At 39.9% G+C, this 24339-nt stretch overlaps 2 protein-coding genes across 2 annotated transcripts; one reads left to right on the top strand and one right to left on the bottom strand.

Annotated features, from left to right (window-relative positions):
- Positions 1–1303: 1303 nt before the first annotated feature.
- Positions 1304–5688, bottom strand: lrit1a (leucine-rich repeat, immunoglobulin-like and transmembrane domains 1a). Its single transcript, XM_046071420.1, has 4 exons — positions 5567–5688; positions 4706–5166; positions 3039–3344; positions 1304–2745 (listed from the first exon to the last, which is right to left on the bottom strand). The coding sequence occupies exons 1-4, from the start codon at positions 5686–5688 to the stop codon at positions 1679–1681; spliced, it is 1956 nt and encodes a 651-aa protein (XP_045927376.1). The 3' UTR covers positions 1304–1678.
- Positions 5689–9736: 4048 nt separating this feature from the next.
- Positions 9737–15497, top strand: rgra (retinal G protein coupled receptor a). Its single transcript, XM_046071236.1, has 7 exons — positions 9737–9977; positions 10340–10496; positions 10973–11094; positions 11688–11841; positions 11958–12075; positions 13119–13232; positions 15329–15497. The coding sequence occupies exons 1-7, from the start codon at positions 9899–9901 to the stop codon at positions 15470–15472; spliced, it is 888 nt and encodes a 295-aa protein (XP_045927192.1). The 5' UTR covers positions 9737–9898; the 3' UTR covers positions 15473–15497.
- Positions 15498–24339: the final 8842 nt, after the last annotated feature.

Below are 24339 nucleotides of genomic sequence, written 5' to 3'. Positions count from 1 at the left end.
CGGTACCACTTTAACCTTTATGCAGGTGTAACTAATGTAACTACTTATTTACTCATGTTATAGACAAATAAGCCCTTAATAAGAACAAGTTTTGGGTTGCCAGTTTGTGAAAAATCCCTCTGACTGGTATTTACCCTTATAACGCAGTTATAAAGCAAGCCATTAATAAGTACTTTAAGTCTGCAGTAATACATGTTTAGAAGTTGTGTTGTTAATCAATTAAATTTGTTCTGCATGTTTTTCCAGAAAATAGTAAAGTAATAAAATAAGTTCCATTAGAGGTTTTTATTTATTAATTAAATAACTATCCTACTGGACAATAAAAACCTGCAGGATTATTCTTTTCACAATCTGGCATCCCAAAAGCTGCTCTCAATAATGGCTTATAACTGATTTATAAAGCATTAGTAAACGATTTATTAAAATTAATAAAGCCATTACAACTTGCAAAGCCTTTATGAAGGGTGACTTGTATTAGACCACCCCAGACAGACAGACAGTCAAGAGCCTGCCAATCCACGTGAATAAAATCTATATCACTCTTTTTCACAAACTTGCTGAATGGAAACCCAGTTTGAATATTGATTAATGGCGAGATGAAAGTAGAGATATAAGAATACACAAAACAGTTAACTGTATAAAAGTTTATTTAACTATATATTAAATAATATTATTGGAATGAATGAATAGGTCTACATTTAATGGGGTAAATATGCCTCTAGGTGGCACAAAACAGGTACATAGAGATATTTCATTATGTGTGTCATATAGCTGGGAATAGAAATCGTTTAGCATTTTGCATAATTTCCACCTTATTTACAAAGTGTCATAGTTCAGTCCTTTCTGTACTTCTCTCCAGCTCCAGCTTTTCTTCATTCACCAGAGTGTTGAACCATGCCTGTGTGTATATCTCTCTCTCTGAGAACATATGACAGATACATACAGAGGCACAGACTTAGCTGTATATGTAAGTGTACATCATCCAGTGAAGTATATACAAATCATACACATACATATATGATATAAACAATGGAGTGTCAACCGTTGAGTTCCCTTTTATGTCAGATCGGGTTGCAGAGGTTTCTTCGCTGGGCCATGCAAGTGAGATGAAACATAATGTGATTTTTATGCTTTTTCAGCTATTGACATGTTTTCTCTTACAGGCTTAGTGATAATAACATTCATTTAAAGATGAAAGCATGAGTGTGTCTGAATGTCATCTTACTATTAATGCATGGTTACACGTATGACAGTCCAGTGAGTTTCCCTCTATCTGCAAGAAACATGAAAAATTCTACACATGTCTGGAAAAAAACAATTTGATTAAACTGTTAAATATTCTCTAAACTGATATTTCCATTATAGTGCAGCGTGCAAAAGTCCTTTGATAGAAGTTGGCTCTCTGTGGCGGTGGAGTTGGTGGCGTGATCCAGCGAGGAGGGACAGGTGGGGGGGAATCCCATGGCGTGGGTGTATGAGAGCGTGTGGGAGGTGGACTGACGTCAGGATGTTGCTGACGTTGAGGGTACGGGTAGTGATGGGGATATGGATGTGGGTGGAGATGGGAACGTGGGTGGTGATGGGGATGTGAATGGGTATTTGGGTTGGGATTGGGACATGGATGCGGGTGAGTGCGAGGAAGATGGCGTGCAGCAGGAGCCGGAGCTGGAGCATGATGTCAGCAGAAGTACTCATTAGGCTGTCCCTCTATCTTAGCTGTGGCCTCAGAGTCGAGGCTGGAGCGGGCTGACAGCAGCCTGTTGGACTCCTCTGGGTTCAGTCTGTTCAAATACTCGCCCTCCAGCCCTTTGGCCTTCGTGCCAGGCGACAGTGTTTCAAAGGTCACATATGAATCTTGGATGTCCTTTGACTTTTTTCCCCAGTACTTTTGAATGCGTCTCTTCAGTGCCCCACAGCACACGATGACAGTGAGCGGGACGGCGATGATACAGGCCACTGTGATCACAATCACGTTAATCAGCTTCTGGGTGCCAGTGGCACTGGCTGCTTCATCAGTAGAAAATATGACACACTGCTCCTTCCTGGGGATTAGCCCCCTCACACACACACAGGCAATGTACTTGGTCCTAGGCACCAGCCCGTCGATGGTTACCCGGTTCTGCCCTGCCCCAACGTTGATCTTCCTCATGTCCCTCTCTCCAAACACAGCATACAACACACTAAAAGCTGTTGTGTTCTTGGCCTTAGGGGCTCTCCAGTTCAGAGAAATTGTGTTGTCTGTGTCCCCCACCACCTTTACTGAGCGGACCACCCTGTCGGGGTCCTGCTGCAGCGACGAGGTGTTGGCCGCCAGGTTGCTTAGATTAGTCTTCTCCAGATCCAGCATTGCATCTGGGTTGGAGGAGGTGGCGGGCCTCGGGGTGGCTCTGTCAGCCAGGCTGTAACTGGATAGTCCAGGATCAAGACCAAGACCAGGTGGAAGGCCTGGATCTAGGGCAGGCAGGGATGAAGGGGTGGTGGTTGGAACCACATATCTGGCCACCAGTTTCTCCTGGTAGGCAGCTTTGCCCATCTGGTTGGGTTTCTTGACTTTGGCTTTCTTGTCATTGCTGGTTTGGTTCCCTTCTGGTTTTGGTGAGTTCGAGACAACAAGAGAAATGACAGCTTCAGCATTCCCCGCATAGTTAGTGGCCTTGCAGATGTATTTCCCTGAATCACGATGGGACACAGCTGAGACACTGAGGATGGACCAGGTGATTCCCTCCTTTGAGGTTTCCTGCTGGACTGTGGTGGCAGAGAAGGGAGATTTTAACGGTTACAAAAGGACAACATATGAAAAAGACAACTGCAATGGGATATGGCATTTGAGAAATATCCCATATCATACAAAGTATCAAGCAGGTGATTATACAATGTTGCACTGAGCATCATCAGTGCTGCATAACCCTGTTGTAGCCACAGCTGTCAGTCACGCTCACAACCTTACTGTCTCCACTGACAGCTCTCTGTTTAATTAACAGCAGCACTACAGTGCAGACAAAAGCATCTTATCTCATGCACAAAACAGAGAAACACACCTGTTCCATTAAGGACTCGTCCATCCATCCTGCGCCACGTCAGGTCTGGGATGGGGACTCCAATGGTCCCACAGCGGAGCAGCACGTTGTTCCCGACAGCGCTTCGGACTCGTGCCACAGCTGTGTGGATACGTGGGAGCTGACAGCGCCGCAGCTCTGCGTCACTGAACAAAACCCCTGATAGACTCTCAGGAGCTGAACACCGGAGCCTTGTGTCAATGAACGCCACTGAGAGTGTCGGAGTCTTCTGGAACTGGACCAGGTCATAGAGCCGGCAGTCACACACCCAGGGGTTGTCATGGAGACCTGAGGGTGAGGGTACAAGTGAGGCTATAGGAGGAAGACGAGCGTCCAGCTGTGTGCAAAGTGACAGACCAGCCTGCAGATGGCTGGTGTGGATGTTAGGATGTTAATCCTGTAAGAGGATTAACATTTAATTCATAAACTACATCATGACCATGACTATGGCAGTGGTGGTGGTGATAATGATGATGATGATGATGATGAAGATGGTGGTGGTGGTGGTGGTAGTGAGCTGGTGATCAAGGTCAGGTTTTGCTGTCATTTAACGTCCATGAACAAAGCACCAGCCATTAGAGCTGAACCTGGAACAGCTGTCATGAGTATGAGGATAGGTTAAAAACAGAAGATGAGCAAGTGTAAAATTAACTTCCACTTGTATTATAAACATGCAATTGGCTATGAAGTGCAGTGACACAGTGCATGCAGCTGTTCTAAATTTAAAGGCAAAAAATTATGACAAAATATTGCCAATGAGGCTTCAACTGCACACAATTAAACTAAGTCCTTGACTTTGGTTCTAAAGGGTCAACAGAATGGGCCAAGGCACCTGTATACAAAAAGTTTCCGAAATTAGAATTCGCCATTTTAGATAATTCCATGTATTCTCAACTAATAGCGACTTTAAGTGCAAAGAATTTGAACAATTTACTTATGTAACAGGCCATAACCTTGTCTTGGTAACACTTCACTTTAACCCCCTTGTTTAGCATTTATAAGCACTATGTAAACATTTAATTAATTGTTTATTACACACTGTTATGTAGTTCTAAGCAGCTATAAGAGCAATTTAAAATGTAAATAAATGTAATGAATGTGAATGAATACAAATGATATTTGTCTACAATTGCAACTTTTCCTATGTAGACATATTTTATATTATGACAACTGTGTTTTACTATATTGTCATTCATTATCTCCCACCTTATGCTTTTTGGTTCCCACAGAAGGAGTTGCAGTTGCAGACAAATACATGAATAAACACTTATTTCTGCTCAAAACTGTATTCTAGTTTATTTCAAACCATGTATTGAATTTTTAGTGTTAGTGTTGCACTGGTATTTAAAAGCTAAAAATTTTATCGATTAAAAGCACACAACTACTTCAAATATTAATGGGGCAGTTTTTATCAACTACCGCCGGCATACCCCATCCCATCTTGCTTCAAATTATGTGTTGCCTAGAAACTGTTGTACAGCTAATATTCAAGAATGTTGCTTTGCGCAAAATTAATTAACACGCTTTCCTTTACGCACAGTGTTTAGCAGCGCGCTTTAGGTATTAAAATTGAGGCAGGTATAGCTAAACCACCACCCGAAGGTTTGGTTGAAAGAAGGTTGGACGTCAGGATGCGCACTGTCGCTTACCAAGTATCATTTTGGAGCTCTCTGGCCCTTGCACAGGTTTTGCCGCCAGCCATGTGGACAGCACCTCAGTCGGCAGGGTCAGCAGGCTGTTGCTGGACAAATCCAGGTAGGTGAGGTTCTTGATGTAAGTGGTAGCCTCCGCCGGCAGCGAGGTGAGCTGGTTGTTGTGCAAATCGAGAAGTCTGAGGCTGGGCATATCCATGAGACATTCCCAGGGAAAGGCGGTGAGGGCATTCCCGTCCAGACGAAGCTCTTCCAGGTTGAACAGTCCCCGGAAACTGTCCGGGTTCAAGGCGGAAAGCGTGTTGAAAGACATCCACAGGAATTCCAGACTTGAGAGGTAGTTGAAGGCTTCGCTTGATATCTGCTGGATGGCCGTCTTCTCAATCCGCAGCTTGGACGTGTCAACAGGGAACCCGAGAGGCACAAGAGATATCTCGGGATCATTACAAATCACGCTCCTAAAAGGGAGGCATCATAAGTGAATTTGTGCTCACCTCCAAATCATCCCTCACAAATTAGTCATTGAAGAACAGTTTGCAATGTAACAAAGAAAATGAAAAAGTGACTGTGAAAATGAATTAGAAATTAGCAATCGTGTTTTTAAGTCTAGAGAATAAAAACCAATCTATCCAAACTCGCATAAAACGCATAGATGAGGGGGCTGAAAGTGCCTTTGAGAGATAATCCTGCATTAAATAAAATTGGACGGACATGCACTCCCTGAATTATCTTCTGTACACGTGTTTACCTCTATGCAAACATCTGTCCGTCTAAAAACATGCGTCAGTACGCACAAACCAGAACACATTAATGTGTGTTTTTGATGTAAAATAATTTCCATTTGGACATCCTCCTTACCTGGCCTTTGATCCGTCACTCAGGTTGTGGTAAAAACAGCTGCACTGCGACGGGCAGGAGCTCACTGGGGAGACAAGTACACCTGTGGCCACGTAGAGCCCCAGGACCAGGACGAGGAACATTTTGGCCCACTTTTACGCAGCTTGTCTACATGCGCCCAGTTTGCGCCCACTGAAGTCAAACAGACTTGCTTTTTTTCTCACATTTACTGGAATATGGTCTGCATGGCTTTGTCCCACCGCTTCGCTGTCCCATAGTGATCCGAATGCTATGAGTCCCGAGATAAAAAGGATAGACAAGGATTAGCGAAAGGACTGGCGTTCTTTTCATTTGGATGCGTATTGCATCCCGGAATCCGATAGGCTGCGCAGATACGTCCCTATGTATTATCACAGAAAAACACTTCCGAAATGGTCATAATCCACTGTGATGTTTGGATTTTTTTTCTTTCCCTCAAATGTAGCTAGTTCATTTGAGCCCTACCATGACTGTTAATCTGTAAATGGACAGCACCATGTTTTACCACAAGGTGGCCCCTATATCATAGCCTGTGGCTCCTACCTTGGGGCCTGTCCATTCAGCTCACTTAACATTTTCTTAATCTGCCATCCTATTTAATTTGGAGAACAAACAGCTACTATTACTGCAGTGAGAAAGCAGACACAGATCATATGATTTGGGGAAAAAACAGTAATATTAATTAGTTTTTCATTCAAAATAAGAGAAAATAAAATGGATCACTGCTGACAAATCATTTCACAGTACACCATCTCTTAAAAGTTTTGTGCTCAATATCACTAGACTACATGTCAGACATTCACTTTTCCTTTTACATTCTCGCTCAGTCTTTTGGCGCTCCCATCCAATTTAATTAATTTAATTTAGTGAGCATTCTATTTATTTTATCCTATTTCTGGTTATCTTTTCTTTTTTTCCAGAAGTTTTTTTTTTTATTTGACAAGTTTTTATTCCCCTTATTGCTGTTTAAATGCACTGTGTAGCCTTACTTCATCAATATACCGTATACCCTGTTTGTAAATCATTTTCTAACTCTGTTTTGAAAGGTGCAATCAAGGTATTATTATTGTTTATGTACCTGCACATACATTACACATGCAGATTATTAATTAAAAGGAAACAACCAACAAAATTTGAAAGGAATGCATGTTTAATCAGTTTGAATGTAAGAGACTCACAGTGGCTTTTTCAACTCACTAATCCATTTGGACACAGTCCCACACTACTGGAGGGAAATATATTGAATTGTAAAGCTTTTGTTTTGAAATGTAGGTAAATACTACATGTGTTATTTGGCACCTGCTTACTGTGTTCCCCTTTCATCACACAGGGAGTTCAGTGTTACACTTGGCTGGCACAACCAAAGTGTACCGACAGACCTGAAGAGATGACGGAACAGTGCGTGTTCAATGTGTTTGAACCGCTTGGCAGCAAGAATCCCTTTTTTATATCTGACTCACATATAACCACAGAGCCAGGCCAAATGTTTTAGAGCACAGCATAAAGTTTTCAAAAGATGGATAAATTCAGATACAAATAACAACAGATGAATAGAAACAATAATAGTTACTCTATCTATCTATCTATCTATCTATCTATCTCTTGTGTGTATGTGTCTTTTGTGCCACATATTGATACAATAACCTTTATTTTTGTTTTATTGCACACTTTAACCTTTCTATATTAAAATCCAATCTCTTCACAGATCTTTTAGAGTGTATGGTTTTAGAAACATGCAGGTCTGTACTGAGGCTCTAACCATGTTGAGCAATCATGTGCCTTTGTGTTCAAACACTTAAACATTACATGTCACACTGCAAGTAGTTAATCTCATTTACTAAAGCCAATCTTTGACACTGTATGAACCAAAAGACTGGACTATATTTGAGGTGCAATGTCATTGTCAGTGTGCAAAAAGTCTCCTTAGAACATACTCAAGTAACACTAGAATAAATTATTAAATGAATATATAGTGGAGTGTTTGCTGTTTCATACAATATCATTGGCAAAATGAAGCCAATTCAGTGTAAGAGTTTACTTCAGTGCACAACCACTTTCAGGAAAAACATCAAAATATTATTAGTATTGCATTTACTTATTTGTGTGTTTCCCCAATTTGATCTCAAATGGGATACATTTGTAAAAGTGTTTTCCGGTTTACGTGTGACCAATTGTAAGAAAACTAAATTGGAATTAAAAAATGTAACTGCACACCTAAATTCATGTTGGGTTCAACCAAGGACACATGGTTTTGTCCCACCATAATCCCACATAGTTTAGTGGTCAGTGTGAAGGATTTTTCCTTCTTTAAGGGTAATATCACACAGTGTTTCCCCAGGTCACGTTAGGATCATTTGCTGAGCCAAAGTAAGCCAAAGGTGACAGCCATTGACTCTCTAAAACAAAAACAATGTCTTTCCTCTCTGTCTGTTTGAGAGATCAACTGACGCTGTTGCCTTGATAAGGCCGAACTCTATAGTCCTAGGTAACCCAAGATTATCTTCATTGTGCTTCATAAAAACTGACTGCCTCTCTTCAGAAAGTGTTGCATGTGACTTGAATGACACACTACATGACTTGGGTTAACTTAGCTAAACCATTAGACTTTAACTTCCAATATGATGGTTATACATATTTAGGCCAGTGGAGAATGAACTTGTATGGGCTACATCACTGACTCTATAGGAATAGTAAAGAGATAAATAATGGTCGAATCTTCAGATTTCGTGTTTTTTTGTGTTCTAACTTTTGACTGCTGTTGCTATTTTCTCCCTGGCCAGGCTTCAATAAATCTTGCTGCTTAAGGCCTGAAACCTTCTTCATCAAAAAAAGTTGACTAGCAAACAAGAATTTTCTCAGCTCTGTTATCATAGCCACAAAAATCATCTGATACATCCATCCATCGTCAACCGCTTATCCTGTGTACAGGGTCGCAAGGATCATCTGATACATCTAAGTTCTTATTTGAATATAGTAAGTCATTTATTTTAAGTAAGATGTAACGTGTCCTAAATAAACTGGATCTTCACCTTCAGCATTTCCATATGATTAAGCACTTTACACATTGCCACCTATATTTCTAATATTCTTGATCTTATAATCCTGAGGCAATATCAGGCTTGTGTCCCCTTTAGCTCTATGGCTTGAAAAGCTGTAAATGGTGTTGCAACTGAAACATGACGAATCCACCATAGGCTGGAGATAATGGCTGGAATTCATGTAATTTACACACTTGTTGATCAACTAAAGCTGAATTGGAACACAGGCTTTTATTGTACACTGCATTTTGCCCTCATCACACAGAACACTCCAAACTGACTTCAACCACAGACGTTTTGTCTATAATTCTAAAAGTGCAATTTGGTTTTGCCATCTATGACACAGTTGGATTCATCTCTGGATGTCAGTATGTCTATCATAACTTTTATTCTGTTCAAAAATGACGACAAAACGAATGATGGTGTGTCCAGTTTCACATACTATAGTCAAAACAGAGTCCTGCCATATGGTGCAAAGGATTAATAAAGATACAAATCAACAATAATCACATGGACCAATAAGCACTAATAGTATAAATGAACAGTCAGCCAATGTGCATGGTTACTACAATGAATTAAAATACATCACATACATTTTACTTTAAGATAAATCCTGCATAATCTGCAATGCACTGATATATGTATTTGGGGCTGTGAATATAAAACCATGTAGTAGCCTATCCTCATCTTTTGAGCATTCACCGCATGCCTTTAAACTTATTCATAAGGGTATATTAACCCTGTACCCTCTGGATGTAACAAGAATCAAACACTCATGCAGAGCCTTTGGAGAAGACATAGTGGTCTAAGAATAATAGATATTGGGGGGATACTGCTTTCTTATTACATGTGAATATAGTTCTGATTTGCAGGAGGGCGAAGCTCTGCAGACACCTGTTGTGTCCCCTTAAAGCGATGCTGAGCTGTGGGCTGCATCAGTCATCTCGTCGTTTGACATCAGCAGCCGCTGCATCCTCACCGGGACACGGAGACACAAAGGCTTGTTGTGTAACTAATTAAGGGCTTTACTGTTGTGGTAGGCAAATACGCATTAAGGGTTGCGGTGTGTGTGGCTATGTTCATTAAGACATTCCTGCACGGATTGGGGAAACTGGGAGAGGGGGGCTTTACACAATGAAGTGCATGCTTTTCACGTGAAATGCCCCTTTAAAAGCGGGCTCCCTTCTGTCATACTAAGGCACATCGTAACCGAACGGATAGAGAGTAGTGAAAAGTCTCAGACAGCTGCACTTTGTTGTGTCAAATCGGCTCCAGGATGGTCTCGTCTTACCCTTTACCGGAGGGCTTCTCGGACTTTGATGTTTTCTCCCTGGGATCTTGTCTGCTGGTGGAGGGTGAGTGTTTTGGGCTTTTGTGCTGATATTCAACCAAAAACTGCGAGGCTACGAGGGCGGCAACCGCTGTGTACTATAACATTCAAATAGCCTATGACTGGACCCGACTACATCTAGTTGCTGACAGCATAATGTTGTGGGAGCAAGGGATATATGTACGTGCAAGGGATCTGTAGATTTCTCTTTAAACTCGCACATTGACTTTCACTTCTAGACTGTTGACGAGAACTGACTGCGATGTTTGAAAAGAGCATGTTTTCACTCATCTTGAAATGTCACGGTGCTACATGTGGCGCTGTAAACACTAATTTCCATTCATCGCTGCCTTCATTTATGAATGTTTATTTTTCTTCCACCAAAAGGTATGCTGGGCTTCTTTTTAAATGCGGTGACAATCGTCGCTTTCCTAAAAGTGAGAGAGCTGAGGACCCCCAGCAATTTCCTAGTATTCAGCTTGGCGATGGCTGATATGGGCATCTCGATGAACGCCACCATCGCCGCTTTCTCCAGCTTCCTGAGGTGAGTGATGTAACCACCCCCTTTCATAATGTATATCCAGGTCAGTGGCCAAATGAAATGAAATGACCAAATAATAACCTTGATATTACTGGCTCCCTGTCCTCCAAGTGAGGTGAATAATTGACACAGAGCTGTAGCTATAGCCTAAAAGATAGGAAAAATCAAAGCTGTAGAGTGGGGGGGGGCGGTCAACTCTGCTATGTCATAATGTGCTGTGGATTTTCACGCTGTAATCAGGAGATGAGAGATGCTGTTGTCAGTTTTCATGAGGCCAAGGATGATAAAAATATTACTATTATTTATTTTTTAAATATAGATCCATGGTCTGAAATAAGTAAATTGATTGATTTCAGTGTGTTTGGTCATGAACATAAGTTGTTATAAAACAGCTCATCCTGAAGGGCCAATTTGTACTAATTGTGTTTTTTTTTACAATAATAAATAAATTAATTTATGCACATGTTCTCTCTCTCCAGGTACTGGCCTTATGGCTCTGAAGGATGCCAGACTCACGGTTTCCATGGTTTTGTGACAGCTCTCGCCAGCATCCACTTTATAGCCGCCGTTGCCTGGGACAGATACCACCAGTACTGCACCAGTAAGTTAACACATGTTTCTATCCCTGCCCAGAAGATAATGCACAATTAATAATAATAATGCATTCTGCTCCCCCCCCCCCCAGAGCACAGGCTCTCTCTCTCACACTCACACACACACACGGCATCCACGCATTCACTGAACTAATTTTGGTTCTTGGCTCCCAGCTGACCTAAAGACCACCCGCGATCCTGAAGGGGCCAGCTGGTCAACAAGTGGCATTTTGTCTTTAAATTTGCCACAGTTCCTTCTGATGATATCAGTGACAAAAGCAAATGGTGTTACACCTGCGACCTGGGAGGCTTGCATGTTTTTTAATAATTTTAACACTGAGAAACAAAATCAGCCCTACTGCTATTTTCAGCCATTATTAATAGCAGGAAGAGGAAGTGACTCAACACCTAACCTCCAGTGTTCACATAATTTTCTGTGGTGGATAGTATACAGCTGTTTCCCGGTATAAACATGTTAAAGCAAAATGATTTGGTAGTAGTGTCACCTTTACCAGACTGAGAAAATAATATAGTCAAGCATGCCATCATATTGATTAAGGTGTTAAAAAAATAAATTATTTTTTGACCTTGTTCTTGTCAGGGACAAAGCTGCAGTGGAGCAGCGCCATTACTCTGGCTATATTTGTCTGGCTCTTCAGCGCCTTCTGGTCTGCCATGCCCCTCTTTGGCTGGGGAGAGTACGACTACGAGCCCCTCCGGACCTGCTGTACTCTGGACTACAGCAAGGGAGACAGGTACTATATACACACATACGCTTTTCACACTGCTATCAGGCCAACTGTAGATGTCTTTGCATTTTCCATTGCTCACCGTTTACACTGAGCCATTCTTTTTTTTTTTCTCTCCACAGAAACTATGTGTCCTACTTGATCCCCATGGCCACCTTCAACATGGCCATCCAAACGTTTGTTGTCATGTCCTCTTACCAGTCCATTGCACAGAAATTTAACAAGACTGGAAACCCCAGAGTGAGTAAAAAAAAACTACATCCTCCAACTCCAACAACATAGGATCAGAAGTATAGAGCGATGTAGATGTATACACTGATTTTTCAAATTGAAGTGGTCATAGCAATTTTGTGTTTTCATGTGAACACAGAGACAGACTGGCTCTGTTTTGCTACAGTGGCTCCAACCCCAAATTTAATTACACGCATGAGGCAGAGGAATTTAGAAATGACTCTGGATTTCAAGCCACTGGCAGTTATACCACACAAATCCTTACCAACATATGCAGTCCACGTAAAGGTTCCTGCTTTGAGGTCACCTATTGGAAGGAATTAGAGCCAAAAGCAACTTATGTTTGCATCTATTTCATCTCTTCGTAGTGTAAGGACAACCTCCTCACGTGGCCCCTATTCAGAGTAACAAAACAGAATGTGAATGGGGGCGTGCAGACTGTGACATATATAGGTCATTGCCACAGGGGGAAGACAGAGTGCTTCATTTGGGAACGTGGACAGTAGCTGTGCGGTGAAAAGAACAAAGTATCTGAGTTCCTCAAGGGCTGAATCAGGTTGCCTCACTTTATGTTGCATAAGCCCATTACTCACAGTCATCTGAGTTGGCTTTAGGCACTTTCATTTCGTCACAAAGACTACAGAGTAGAGACTCCAAGCTCTCCACCAGAACACTGTGACTGTATGTTATGGGGTTATAATTCGTTCTGCATGTCATGTGCAATCTCCAATTTAGAGTAATGCCTACTTTGACCCCTGGATCACAGCAACCTGCCCCTTTACTTGCTGGCTGTTTCTGTTTTGTAGCCAAGCATGAATGATCTTAACAGCCACTGTCTTTCTCCCAGTCATGATAGCAGGCATGTGACTTGCCCCCTAGTAAAATACCTCATGACACAAGGCATTTTTGTCTTGTCTTGTCTTTGGATCCTTATAGTAAATCAGTAACTAATGATTCTTGTTCTGATCCTCTCTCCCTGTTTCTGTTTATCTCCACTTCCATGTTTATCTATCCTGCTCTTCCTCCCTGTCTTTATTATTTCCCCTCTGTAGTTCAACCCCAACACTCCTCTTAAGACTTTGCTGTTCTGCTGGGGTCCATATGGCATCCTGGCTTTCTACGCCGCTGTGGAGAATGCCAACCTGGTCTCCCCCAAACTCCGGATGGTAAGGACAACAAGTACATGCATTCACACAAAAAATCTTCCAGTATAATCCAAACTTATTAATGTATATATATTAAAATGCAGCTCACATAGGATGCTCACAGTCAGATGTTTGACATACAGTACATCCATACCAGGGATGAGGTATCGAGTAGCAATACCTTTAAGGTATCGACCGAAACAGCCCAGTATCGAGTAGTATCGAAACGTCTCCAGTCAAACCAGTACATGCGATCTGGTTATTTGCTTGCAGCCAAACACGCAAGCAACATACCGAAAGAAATAGAAGAGCATAGCTCTTTTTTCCCTTATGTGCCTAACAAACATATGAAAAATGAAATGAAAAATTTAACTTAAAGAGGTAGTATTATGCTCATTTTCAAAGTTCAAAATCCTATTTAGGGGTTGTACCAGAACAGGTTTACATGGTTTAATTTTCAAAAAACACCATATTTTTTGAAGGCTTCGTTTTAGCTACGGAGTGATACATCTTGTCTCTAAATGATGTTTGTTGGGAGTTGCACACGCGCAGTTCCTAGTTAAGGACTACTAGCCAATCAGAAGCAGAGAAGGGCGGGTCAGTGAAAAGACAGTAAACAGCTTCGATTCAGCTGTAGGCTACATGTTGCCGACTAGGTTGGCAATATGGACTGCAGCAAGAGTTTCAGAGTGGTGAGTTATTAATCTGTAACAAAAGTATCTTTCATCCATAAAGAGCTCTTTCTCTACATCACAGTAACAAATTCATGTCCATTGACTGCTTGGAGGGTAGCTAGTGTTTGGAAGGGAGAGGAGAGGTGAGTGCTGCAGCTCAGTGTTTTTCCACGATGTTTTTGAGGGCGTGTCGGAGTAGCCGCTCAGCTAGCATTATGACACGTATTTTCATTGTGACATCACAAGAAAGGGAAGTAAGGGCTGGACTACAAATGAGCTGTTTTCAGGCAGTTCAGAGCAGTGTTTTCTGTGGGAGATGGGAACTCCCTTTGGGCTTTTTCACTTTGCAAACCTATTACATGCACAGAAAAGATATATAACTCAATAAAGGAGAGGGAAAAAGCCAAAAACCATAATACCACCTCTTTAAATTTGTTTTCCACAACTTATGTGATCACTAAACTCTTTCACTCCTCCTCTCTCGTTCAAATACAAAAAAACTCCCAAGCTGTTGTCTTTCCTCTGAGGATGACCTAATTAGGATGAGGAGCAATCTGAAACAATTTGCCAATATTTTTATATTACAGGTTTTTGAAAAAGGAAATAGATCTCCTAGCTTGACCATAACAACAAAAAAAATAGCAAGGTATCGAATGAAGTACTCTATTAACATTCTTATTTTTATCACTCATCTAAATAACGCTCCAAATGTAGGATAAATAAAAACAAATTTTGGTGAGGGAAAAAGTTGCGTGGCCATTTTCAAAGGGGTCTGTTGGCCTCTCACCTCAAGATATGAATAAAAATGGGTTGTATGGGTTGGGGCAAAACCTAAGCATTATTTTGCATGATTTGAATATTTCTATTCTATTCAGGGGTCCCTAAACAGTATCGGAATTGCATAAATAAGTATGACTGGAAAGATTAGACACTTGTGGATTCAGCTGTATTTATGCGTGATGATGTTAGTCCCCATAGTAGCCATTTCGTTGTAGTGAAACCATTTTTTGAAACTTGACCTCACTGTATGATTATTGTGACCTCTGGGATAATCACAGCCTCGTGAAACTTTCCTAGGTATAGTGACAATAAGGGGCTTTCTGAGAAATTTCCAGAACAGAAATGCTAGCCATACATACATCGAAAAATGCAATTATAGAAATCTACAAATGTCAAAAGTTTTTTTTAATACTAAATCAAAGTATGATTTTTTCTATGGTGCTCCTCAAGGTCTTGGTGTCTAAATGTGGTATATTGGAAGGATTTTTAATCAAGATTTTTTTAGAGCTGACTGGCCATCATATACTTTCTTCATAATGTTCTAAGCCCTTATACCCCCTAAAAACAATTGGTAAAATAACAAATGTTCTATGGGTCTATGGTAGGGAGAGGCGGAGTGGAAAAGGTTAAGCACTTACAACCTTGTTGCGCTTGTCTCTGCAGATGGCTCCTATCCTGGCTAAGACCTCTCCCACCTTCAATTTCTTCCTGTACGCTTTGGGAAATGAGAACTACAGAGGAGGCATCTGGCAGCTTCTCACCGGGGAAAAGATTAATGTGTCTCAAATTGAGAACAAGTCTAAATAAACAAAGCATGCAATACTTACGCACACTTACTGTTCTATTGTTTTCTCACAGTAACCTAGGCGTTTCCATCTGTGAATGTACGTGCGTGTGTCAGTGGTAGCCATTATCCTGTGTAAACATATGTGCTGGATTTGTTGTTCTTTGTGTCTGCAGTTGTATAACGTAAAGTATTTTATCAACTAAACAAATTAATTGGAATCTTGTAAAAAAAAAAAAATTAATTGTGAAGTGACTTCAAGCTGCTGAACAGTGAACAAAATTCAACATGTGTCCAAACAATGCAGTAAAGCAGCAGTAGTTCATTGTACCACATAGTAAATGCAACAAAAAAACAACATTGGACTTGGCTACTTCTGTAACAAACACGCGATTTCTCTGTTTTCTCAGGTCTATATGAACTTTATTAGCCATTTATTTAATTATGTAGGGGATGACTTTCATTTTGAGCTCCATTATGTCCAAATGTTCTGTTAGTTTCAGGCTTGACCTAAAATACAAAATAGTTCTACAAAGAAAGTCAAGAATCGAGTTTCCAACCAAATAGATCAATATTGAAAAAGTTATAAACATATTGATGTGACAGATAGCCGATGACTTCCCTCGGCCTAGGGACAGTCAGGAAGGCGTCCTTCCTCGTTTATTGCGCCTGTCAATGAAATGAAGTGTGAGCATGCCACTGACATCGTGCTCTGCAAGGTCAAGAGTGATCAGAACTGCACTAATCCTCTAAACAAGAGGACCATTCTTCAATTCACAGCCCCTACGACAAGTTACAGATTAGTCGGAGGCTGTAGATTAACTAGACGTTCCTCTCGCCTCTCAATTTTCATATGAAATCAAGGCAGAAGTCTGTGTGACATTTAAGTAGCATCCAAATAAGTTAAGTCAGAATTAATATTGGTATCTACTTTAACATAATTTAAATGATATATTCCTGGTTTAGATTAGGCTTTAAAATTTAATAAAATATAGCTGCTTATCAGTGTTTTTAAAATTGCTTCTATGACTGAGACTTAGACACTATTTAATTAACCTATTTAACTTGTGCATTTTGTAATAATAATAATAATAATAATACACAATACAAATAGTATGTTTCTTAACAAATTATTTTGTTTCCTCATGAGCCTTACCTTAGAAATGGGGAATAACTTTGACATTTTTAAATACACAATAACAGACTGGTTATCATATAATCAATATTCTTACAGTAGGTTTCAAAAACCAAGTAGTCCACTTTTGTGGTATTGTTCTAATGTAGCATATGATTTGGTGTATAACAAGATAATAAGGAATGTTATCAACATACAACAAGGTTCAGTTTCTATGCTATGTTGCATGTGATTTATTGAACCTTAATGTAAATATAATGTAAACAGCACAAACAGACCTATTCACACCCTAACTATCCCATGTAAATGAATAAATAGCTTAAGTGTGAAGTTCTTTGAAATCCTTAACGATTAGTTAGTGGTGAACGTCTGGACTCCAGATGCTAGGAGCCCAGATGACATTATCCTACACTGTAAAATGTAGTTATATATAGATTTTGTTTAGTCATTGGTTCCTGTGAAATCCTGTTAATTTCATTTTACTTGCATTTTAACATATTAATGTCAGTCCATTTGCTGTTTATAATTTACAGAAAGTACACTTCAATCCTTTGATCCAGCAATTCTTGAATGATTCATAAAGGATTAAAACTCTCTAGAGTTTGTCTTTTTTTCTGTATTTTTCATGGTCAAAAAAAAGCAGAGATGTCCATCAAATGCATGATAACCATATTACTATGAAAAGATAATGCTTTAAAATATCCACAGTGCTAGTGACAGTTCAAATGACACTGATGTGTGTAGTGGTGGAAAGTATGCATTCAACACTCACAAAGTACTTGTGCTCTACTTAGTATTTGCAATATATAGTATATACTACTCCCCTACACTAAGGGGAAAATACTGCACTCTCCACCACATTTGTGTTTTTCAGATTCTAATAATTACGACAAAATTTAATCAACTAAAGGACGATTTATTATTATGGATGATGTAAGTAGCCTACCCAGTACATATTTAAGTACCCAGCAGTACATACAGTAGTTAAAATTAACCCCACCTCCCGACCTTTACCTACCAGAGAGTACTTTAATGCATGATTTTTACTTGTAACAGAGTATTTCTATCCGTGGTATCACTACTTTTACTAGGAGATCTGAGTTTTTCCACTACTGGGTACGTGTGAATGCAATTAAAGCAAAGTAGATGTTCAACCCGCATGATGAAGATAACACCCAGAGGTTATAACATTCAGTAGAAGCCCCCAGTTGGTACTTATAAGCAGATTAATCAACGACAGCCTGGCAGCGGAGCGGGTTGTTGCATAATTATGCTGTAATGAAATGTGCAGAAGGCAAACTCAGCCCCTGTTGATATTCAATATCATTCTCATTTATTCCAGCTAATTCAGTCATCTGCCGGAAAAACAATATGGATTAGACTTTTCAGATGTCATGATGTTCGTTCACTTAAAATAAAGATTTAATGTGCTATCTGCGTCCGTCCTGGGCAGATTATTTTCATTATAATCAATGCAAATCTACCACCAGAACCTTCATGACATGAACATCATTGTCCCCAGACACTGACAGACATATGGAGCTGTCAGGCCAACATGATCAACTGCCAATACAAATGGATGTTATTAGAGTTTCAAAGAACATTATCCAATAAATAATTTAAAAACAAGTTAAAAGAAGTTAAATACGTTTTTAAAAAAGTGGTATTTTGATGTTTTTCTACCACTTTCTTTGTTTGTGTCGCTACAATTTTTCCAGGGATCAGAGTAGCAAAGCATCATTGACTGAGCAACCGCCTGCCATTAACATCTGGTTGTACCAGTTGGGGCAGAATGGAGAACAAACACGTCAATACCAAATCTTTTTTGGATAGTCTATACAATGGAGCAGGAAAATATAATTCATTATCCAAATCAGCAGGTGGTTGGGAAACTATTCTTATGTTGAGACAGGATTGCATAAGCCCTACTCAGCTGCTTACATCTTGGTAATTCAAAAATCAGAATCAGAATCAGAAATACTTTATCAATCCCCAAGGGGAAATTCTGTGTCACAGTTGCACACACGCAAAAGGAATATAAATAATAATAGTATGTTGGTATATAAAGAAGTACATAAATATAAGAGTAAAAAGTAAAAGAATTGTTATGGTGAACAGTAATACTGAATAAATAGTAGCAGAATTTCAGCAGAGAATTTTGCAAGTTAGGTTTTTAAACAGATTGTTGCACAAAACAGATAACAATGTCCAGTTTAATTATTAAGTGTCTGTGTGTCAGAAACATAGAGGGAGGAGTTACAGAGTCTGATTGCCACAGGCAGGAATGACTTCCTGTGGAGCTCTGTGGTGCATTTGGGGGGAATAAGTCTTGCGCTGAAAGTGCTCCTCTGTTTGAACAGCACATGGAGTGGGTGGGAGACACTGTCCAAGATTGGCCAGCATCCTCCTCTCTGATACCACCGACAGAGAATCCAGCACCACCCCCACAATGTCACTGGCCTTTTGGATCAGTTGTTGAGTCTGTTAGCATCCGCTACCCTCAGCCTGCTGCCCCAGCATACAACAGCAAACAGGATAGCACTGGCCACAACAGACTCATAAAACATCCTCAGCATCGTCGTGCAGTGAAGGACCTCAGCCTCCTCAGAAAATAGAGACGGCTTTGGCCCTTCCTGTAAAGGGCTTGCGTGTTCTTGGCCCAGTCCATTTTATAGCCTATGTATTTGTGGTCCTCCACAATGTCCACACTGACCCCCTGGATGGAAACAGGGGTCACTGGTGCCTTGGCTTTCCTTAGATCCACCACTAGCTCCTTAGTCTTTGTCACCTTGAGCTGTAGATGGTTCAGCTTACACCATAGTATCAAATCTGTTAAAGAATCATTGTTCTGCTGGAGTTTACTCTCCAGCTTCCTCCTGTACTTCTCCTTAGCCTCCCTGATCTTCACCTTCAGCTCCTGTTGAATGACCTTCACTTCCTCCCTGTTACCATCTCTGAAAGCCCTCCTCTTTACATTCAGCATTCCTTTGTTACCCAGTTTGTTGTTTGAGTAACAGTGGACAGTTTTTGTTGGGACAGTGCAATCCACACAGAAGTTTATGTAATCTGTGAGGTCACAGGCTGCCTTTAATATATTATGTAATTGCCTTTATATGTCCAAGAAAGCAGATATCTTGAATTGTATGCTAGATAAAACTTATGAAAATCCTAGTCCTAGGCCAACTTTAGTTCTAGGTAGGGTATCGTTAATGTTAAGGTAATTCTTGTTTTGTTTTGTTTTGTTTTTTTTTATTCCAAAGAAATTTCATAAAAAAGAGTATGTAACTCCTTAAACCAAGAGGATAGAAACATCATGAGCGGGATTGATAATCCTAGGTAACACATTCATTTTTTATATTTCAGCTCTGCCCAGGGAGAGGGGAAGAGACAGACAACTGTTAACATCATCTCTAATGGTCTTCATTCCATCGGGACCATTTTAAACTGAACATTTTTGTTAAAGGAAGGCTATCTTTATACTCAGATATTTCTTTCCATTTCATTTACATATGAAGGAAGTGCCTGACAGCTCACTGTCAAAAGTGTGATGGTTGAGAGGAATGGCTATGCTAACTTTGAGCAAATGAAACAGGAATTTGGTCTGACTGACTCCTTCTTTTCTTACATAAGTATAATCATTACTGATTGAGAAGAAACTTGGTGATGGTGATGCCCCTGCCGCTGGCTCAGAACATGTCATCTGTCTAATAAAGCAAGTGCCTCCAGTGGCCGATATGTATAGCCCAGTATGTGCAACACTTAACTCCTATTGCTCCACCTAGCTCGCTTGGGAACAGGATTTGAGATTCATCCTAACCAGGACAGACTGGGAAAATACTTGGAAATCTGCAATTCAGTCATCAAAATGTGTAAGATATAAGGTAAAGGACCGTCTTATCCTGACCATTATTGGCATGGTTGTGGGGGTTCTTTGTTACATCTATTGTGGGTGCACAAAAAAGTATTTTGGTCCTAAAAAGTTCGGGTTCCGAATGAAATCCTACATGCTAATTTTTACAGTTTGTCCTGTACTATGTCTGCTGGACAAGAAATTTAGTATAGTTTGCACTCACACACAAAAAGAATAATCTTGATGAACTGGAAAGAGTACAAACCATCCTGCTTTGTAATAAGTAACGGGTTGAATGATCTGGTTAAACGTGGAGCTGTTAAACATGGAGACAGTATCTGATAATGATTTTTCATCATAGATGATGTCTTTGAAGGAGAACGTCCTTTGCTTATCTTTTTTTCCCCCCTCTCTTACAATCAAACATATTCAGGTACTTAGAGTTCACTGAGGATTATGTCTGGTCATATGGGCTTTTTGAGAGGATTACTCAGCAACATGACCACGAGGGCAGGAGAAAGACAGAATCAAAGAGAGTGATGACTGTTCCAGAAAGAAAGTTGTTAAATGAATCAGCATTCCTCCTGAGCAATGAGGGAGAAAATAAACTAAAAGTAACAAGGGGGCTGATGAGGTTGGATAACACTGGTAACCCCAGTCAACAACTAACTATATATCATGTGATTTTTTTTAAAGATGCTTGTTGCACTGGAAGTAAATGACATGCAGCCTGAATCCAGCTTGAGAGAGATCAATTGCTGTGAAAATGACAGATTTTGTTATTCTGAGTTTAGTTTGTTCAAGGTCCTTATTGTTTTCTCCTGCTATGCCAAAAAATAGTTATCAAAGGATCCGGCTGAATCACCATTTTAAAAATATCTGAAGGTTGAACTCCAGTAAGTGGACAAATTAGGACACTGCCAGAATAAGTGTGCTAGGGAAGCAGGTAAGAGTCTGCATCTGTCACAAAGAGCGTCGATGCATCTGAAAACTTTGTCTTTTTTGTTTTTTTAAATCTCGAGGTGACACAACATAAAGTTAACATTGGTTGTAAGTGTTTGAATTTTGACTAAACAAAGCATGGTTTGAGATTTGAAAAGGTGTCCATAGCAACAGATGATGTGTGAATTTTGCTTGTTCAACATGTAAACAATTGAATTGACAAAAAAAAACACTATTAAAATAAATTTAATATTAAAATAAGCAATTATTTTTACATCATGTCTTTAAGACAATGCTAACGGCTCTGTGAGCATCAGAGCATGCTAACATCAACATGCTAACATATTGACAGCAATAATGGTAACATGTTGATATTTAGCAGGTGTAACATCTTATTTTAGCATGCTAAATGATAACACTTGCAAATTATCACTAAATACAGTACAGAACTGGCTGATTTTTGCTCATGGCTGTATATAACTATTTCTCTCTGTTATGTTGTATAATTATCTTTAATAGGAAATTACAACTTTCTGTTATTTGGTGATGTCAAAACATCTCAGATATGAAATACAGATACATCGGTTTATGCTACATTTTAAAAGATGTAACTCTACAAAGCAAAGACAAAAGAAAAGATGTTGCATCCATGTCCATTTTCCAGTCTCACTATAAAACCTTCTTGTGTACAGAATCCCTTTGCTGCTCAGTGAGGGGTGTAATAAAGAGAGTTTGCCCTCCAGCCTGGAGCGCATAACTTTGCCAAATCAATCCCAGTTCCTCTGAATCATCATCTTTGGTAGAATCACACAGTGATTCCAAAAGCTTGTGACTGACCTCAGGCCCAAATGTCTGCTGCCTCAGATGGACCACACTTTCCTTTACTCTATTAGTGACAGTCATAGCCGGTTAGATAACCCAGACCCCAATCAAAGGTAATGCTGTACACAGCTGCTCTTCCATACAATTCATTGAACTTGAGAAATCACAACATTTGAACACAGTGGGATTTACATGGGACAAATGGACATGTAACAACATTATAAACCCTTTCAATTAGACAACAATCAAACACACACCTAACACATTACATATTGGAGGAAAAAACAGATTTTGTTTAAAGAAACAGTATTTTTACAGGATTAGTGTGTCAGTGTAAACTGGATTAAAGTGGAAGTGTGTCTCTGCTCTTTAGAAATCACTGTTTTAATTTAATAAACCGCACACTTTGACCAGTATAGGGTGGACACTATTGTGACCACTTCCTACAATTTTTCCTACAATGTTGTTAAAGGTTTTCCTACAATGTTGCTGATTAACTGAAACCAAAGGTTGTCTGTGCTTATGCAGGGATGTTATGTTCACATGCAGTTCTCCTATTAAGTTAATTATGAATCTCCCCAGTCAGCATTGGTAGCAGCTTGCACTGCACTTTGATTAAATGAAGGGATTTCACATGTGGGAATGATGTTGCTTTTAATCCATTCAGCTACACGGATAATCCTATCAATCAACTGTGCTTATTTTTCAAATGCAATATACAGGCAGCACCAACTAAAGGATGTGTATGTAAATCTGTATTGCTTTCCATTTCCTTCTGCATCTTCCAACGCATCTATTCTTTGACTGTTTAAATGCCCGGTTCTTGATTGGTGTCCAGTGTCCTCTGCACTCCAACTGCCGCATGTTAGAGTCACACATAATGTACACTCCACAGCATGGATTGTACATTAACATGAGACAAGATCATAAAGTACTGTATCACTGTTGTCAAGTAATAAGAGTCAGCATGCTAACAGTGACAATGCTAACATGCTGGGTACCAGGCAATGTCCGCCAAAAATGTGGCGCTAGAATCATGCTATTGGCGTGGCTAAAAATATTATCCACAATGTAAACTTTTCAGGAACAGCCTATTTTCTTTTTTCCTGATTATTTTCCTTATTTCTTCCATTTCCTTCTTTCTTTCTTTCTTTCTTTCTTTCTCTCATGCCCTTCCTTCCTCTTACCTCTTTCCTGATTACTTTGCTTCTTTTTTCACCCCTTTTGTCGTCCTTCCTTCTACGTGTCCATGCTTATTTTCTTCCTTTCTCTCTTCAGTTGATCCAGAAGCATAGACATCCCCAAAACTGGAGGTCCAAGTCACAATCCTGTTCACAATAAGTGTTTTTACTGTGTACTGCTAACATCTGTTTACTGTTATTGATGACTCTTGTCTGTGTTAATGCAACAGTAGTATTGCTACAATTTAAGGATTTTAGTTTGTCTCCCACCACAGCTGGTATGCAAACCATGTGAACTCTGATAGTCTGATAGTTGAGGAATTTGCCTACAAACATCTTTACAGACTGCTACAAATTTTTAAACTTATCTCTGTCCTGCTAGTCCAGCAAGTACCGTGTTGTTATTTTATGCGTGTTTGGTCAATCTATACTATTCCATCTATTTACAGATTTTAGTCTACCAAAAGAACAACTTATATTATATTTTTTTTATCTTTGTGCATTTGGCTGCAGTGGCTTGGGCTTTTGTTCAGCTGTTAGAAATTAATACTTCAGCGACTGCACAAGATTACATGGGGATCTTGAATCTCCTGAGCTACTTTCAAATCAGATCAGAATCACTGGGAAAACAGCAAAAAATGTTGATCCCCTAAACAGCCTAACCAGTTATGAGGACAGTGCAGACTCCTCCCCCTGCAACAGTCAAGAGGACACTGAACTAAAAACAGATTGTTTTCCCCCCAAAAAAAGGTGACCAGCAAAACCACTAAACAAGGCTGTGTATACTTAGATTTTTTTGTGTTTGTTAATCTGTAACTTCCTGTGTGTGTGTGTGTGTGTGTGTGTGTGTGTGTGTGTGTGTGCGTGTGTGCGTGTGTGAGAGAGAGAGAGAGAGAGACACAGAGAGAGAGAGAGAGAGAGAGAGAGCACAGCAGTCTCTTGGATGAACCAGACGCCAGG

This window comes from Micropterus dolomieu, linkage group LG15 (genome assembly GCF_021292245.1).
Source record: "Micropterus dolomieu isolate WLL.071019.BEF.003 ecotype Adirondacks linkage group LG15, ASM2129224v1, whole genome shotgun sequence".
Classification (NCBI taxonomy): Eukaryota; Metazoa; Chordata; class Actinopteri; order Centrarchiformes; family Centrarchidae; genus Micropterus; species Micropterus dolomieu.
Note: the sequence above shows the minus strand (reverse complement) of the source record. Positions and strands in the feature narration are given on the sequence as shown.

Excerpts from the sequence above, each read along its gene's own strand:
- lrit1a (XM_046071420.1), bottom strand. The coding sequence starts at position 5,688 with ATGTTCCTCGTCCTGGTCCTGGGGCTCTACGTGGCCACAGGTGTACTT. Across the intron at positions 5,167-5,566 it reads AGTGACGGATCAAAGGCCAG|GAGCGTGATTTGTAATGATC; the intron begins GTAAGGAGGATG and ends CCTCCCTTTTAG. Across the intron at positions 3,345-4,705 it reads GAGCTCCAAAATGATACTTG|GTCTCCATGACAACCCCTGG; the intron begins GTAAGCGACAGT and ends CCTCACCCTCAG.
- rgra (XM_046071236.1), top strand. The coding sequence starts at position 9,899 with ATGGTCTCGTCTTACCCTTTACCGGAGGGCTTCTCGGACTTTGATGTT. Across the intron at positions 9,978-10,339 it reads ATCTTGTCTGCTGGTGGAGG|GTATGCTGGGCTTCTTTTTA; the intron begins GTGAGTGTTTTG and ends TTCCACCAAAAG. Across the intron at positions 13,233-15,328 it reads TCTCCCCCAAACTCCGGATG|ATGGCTCCTATCCTGGCTAA; the intron begins GTAAGGACAACA and ends TTGTCTCTGCAG.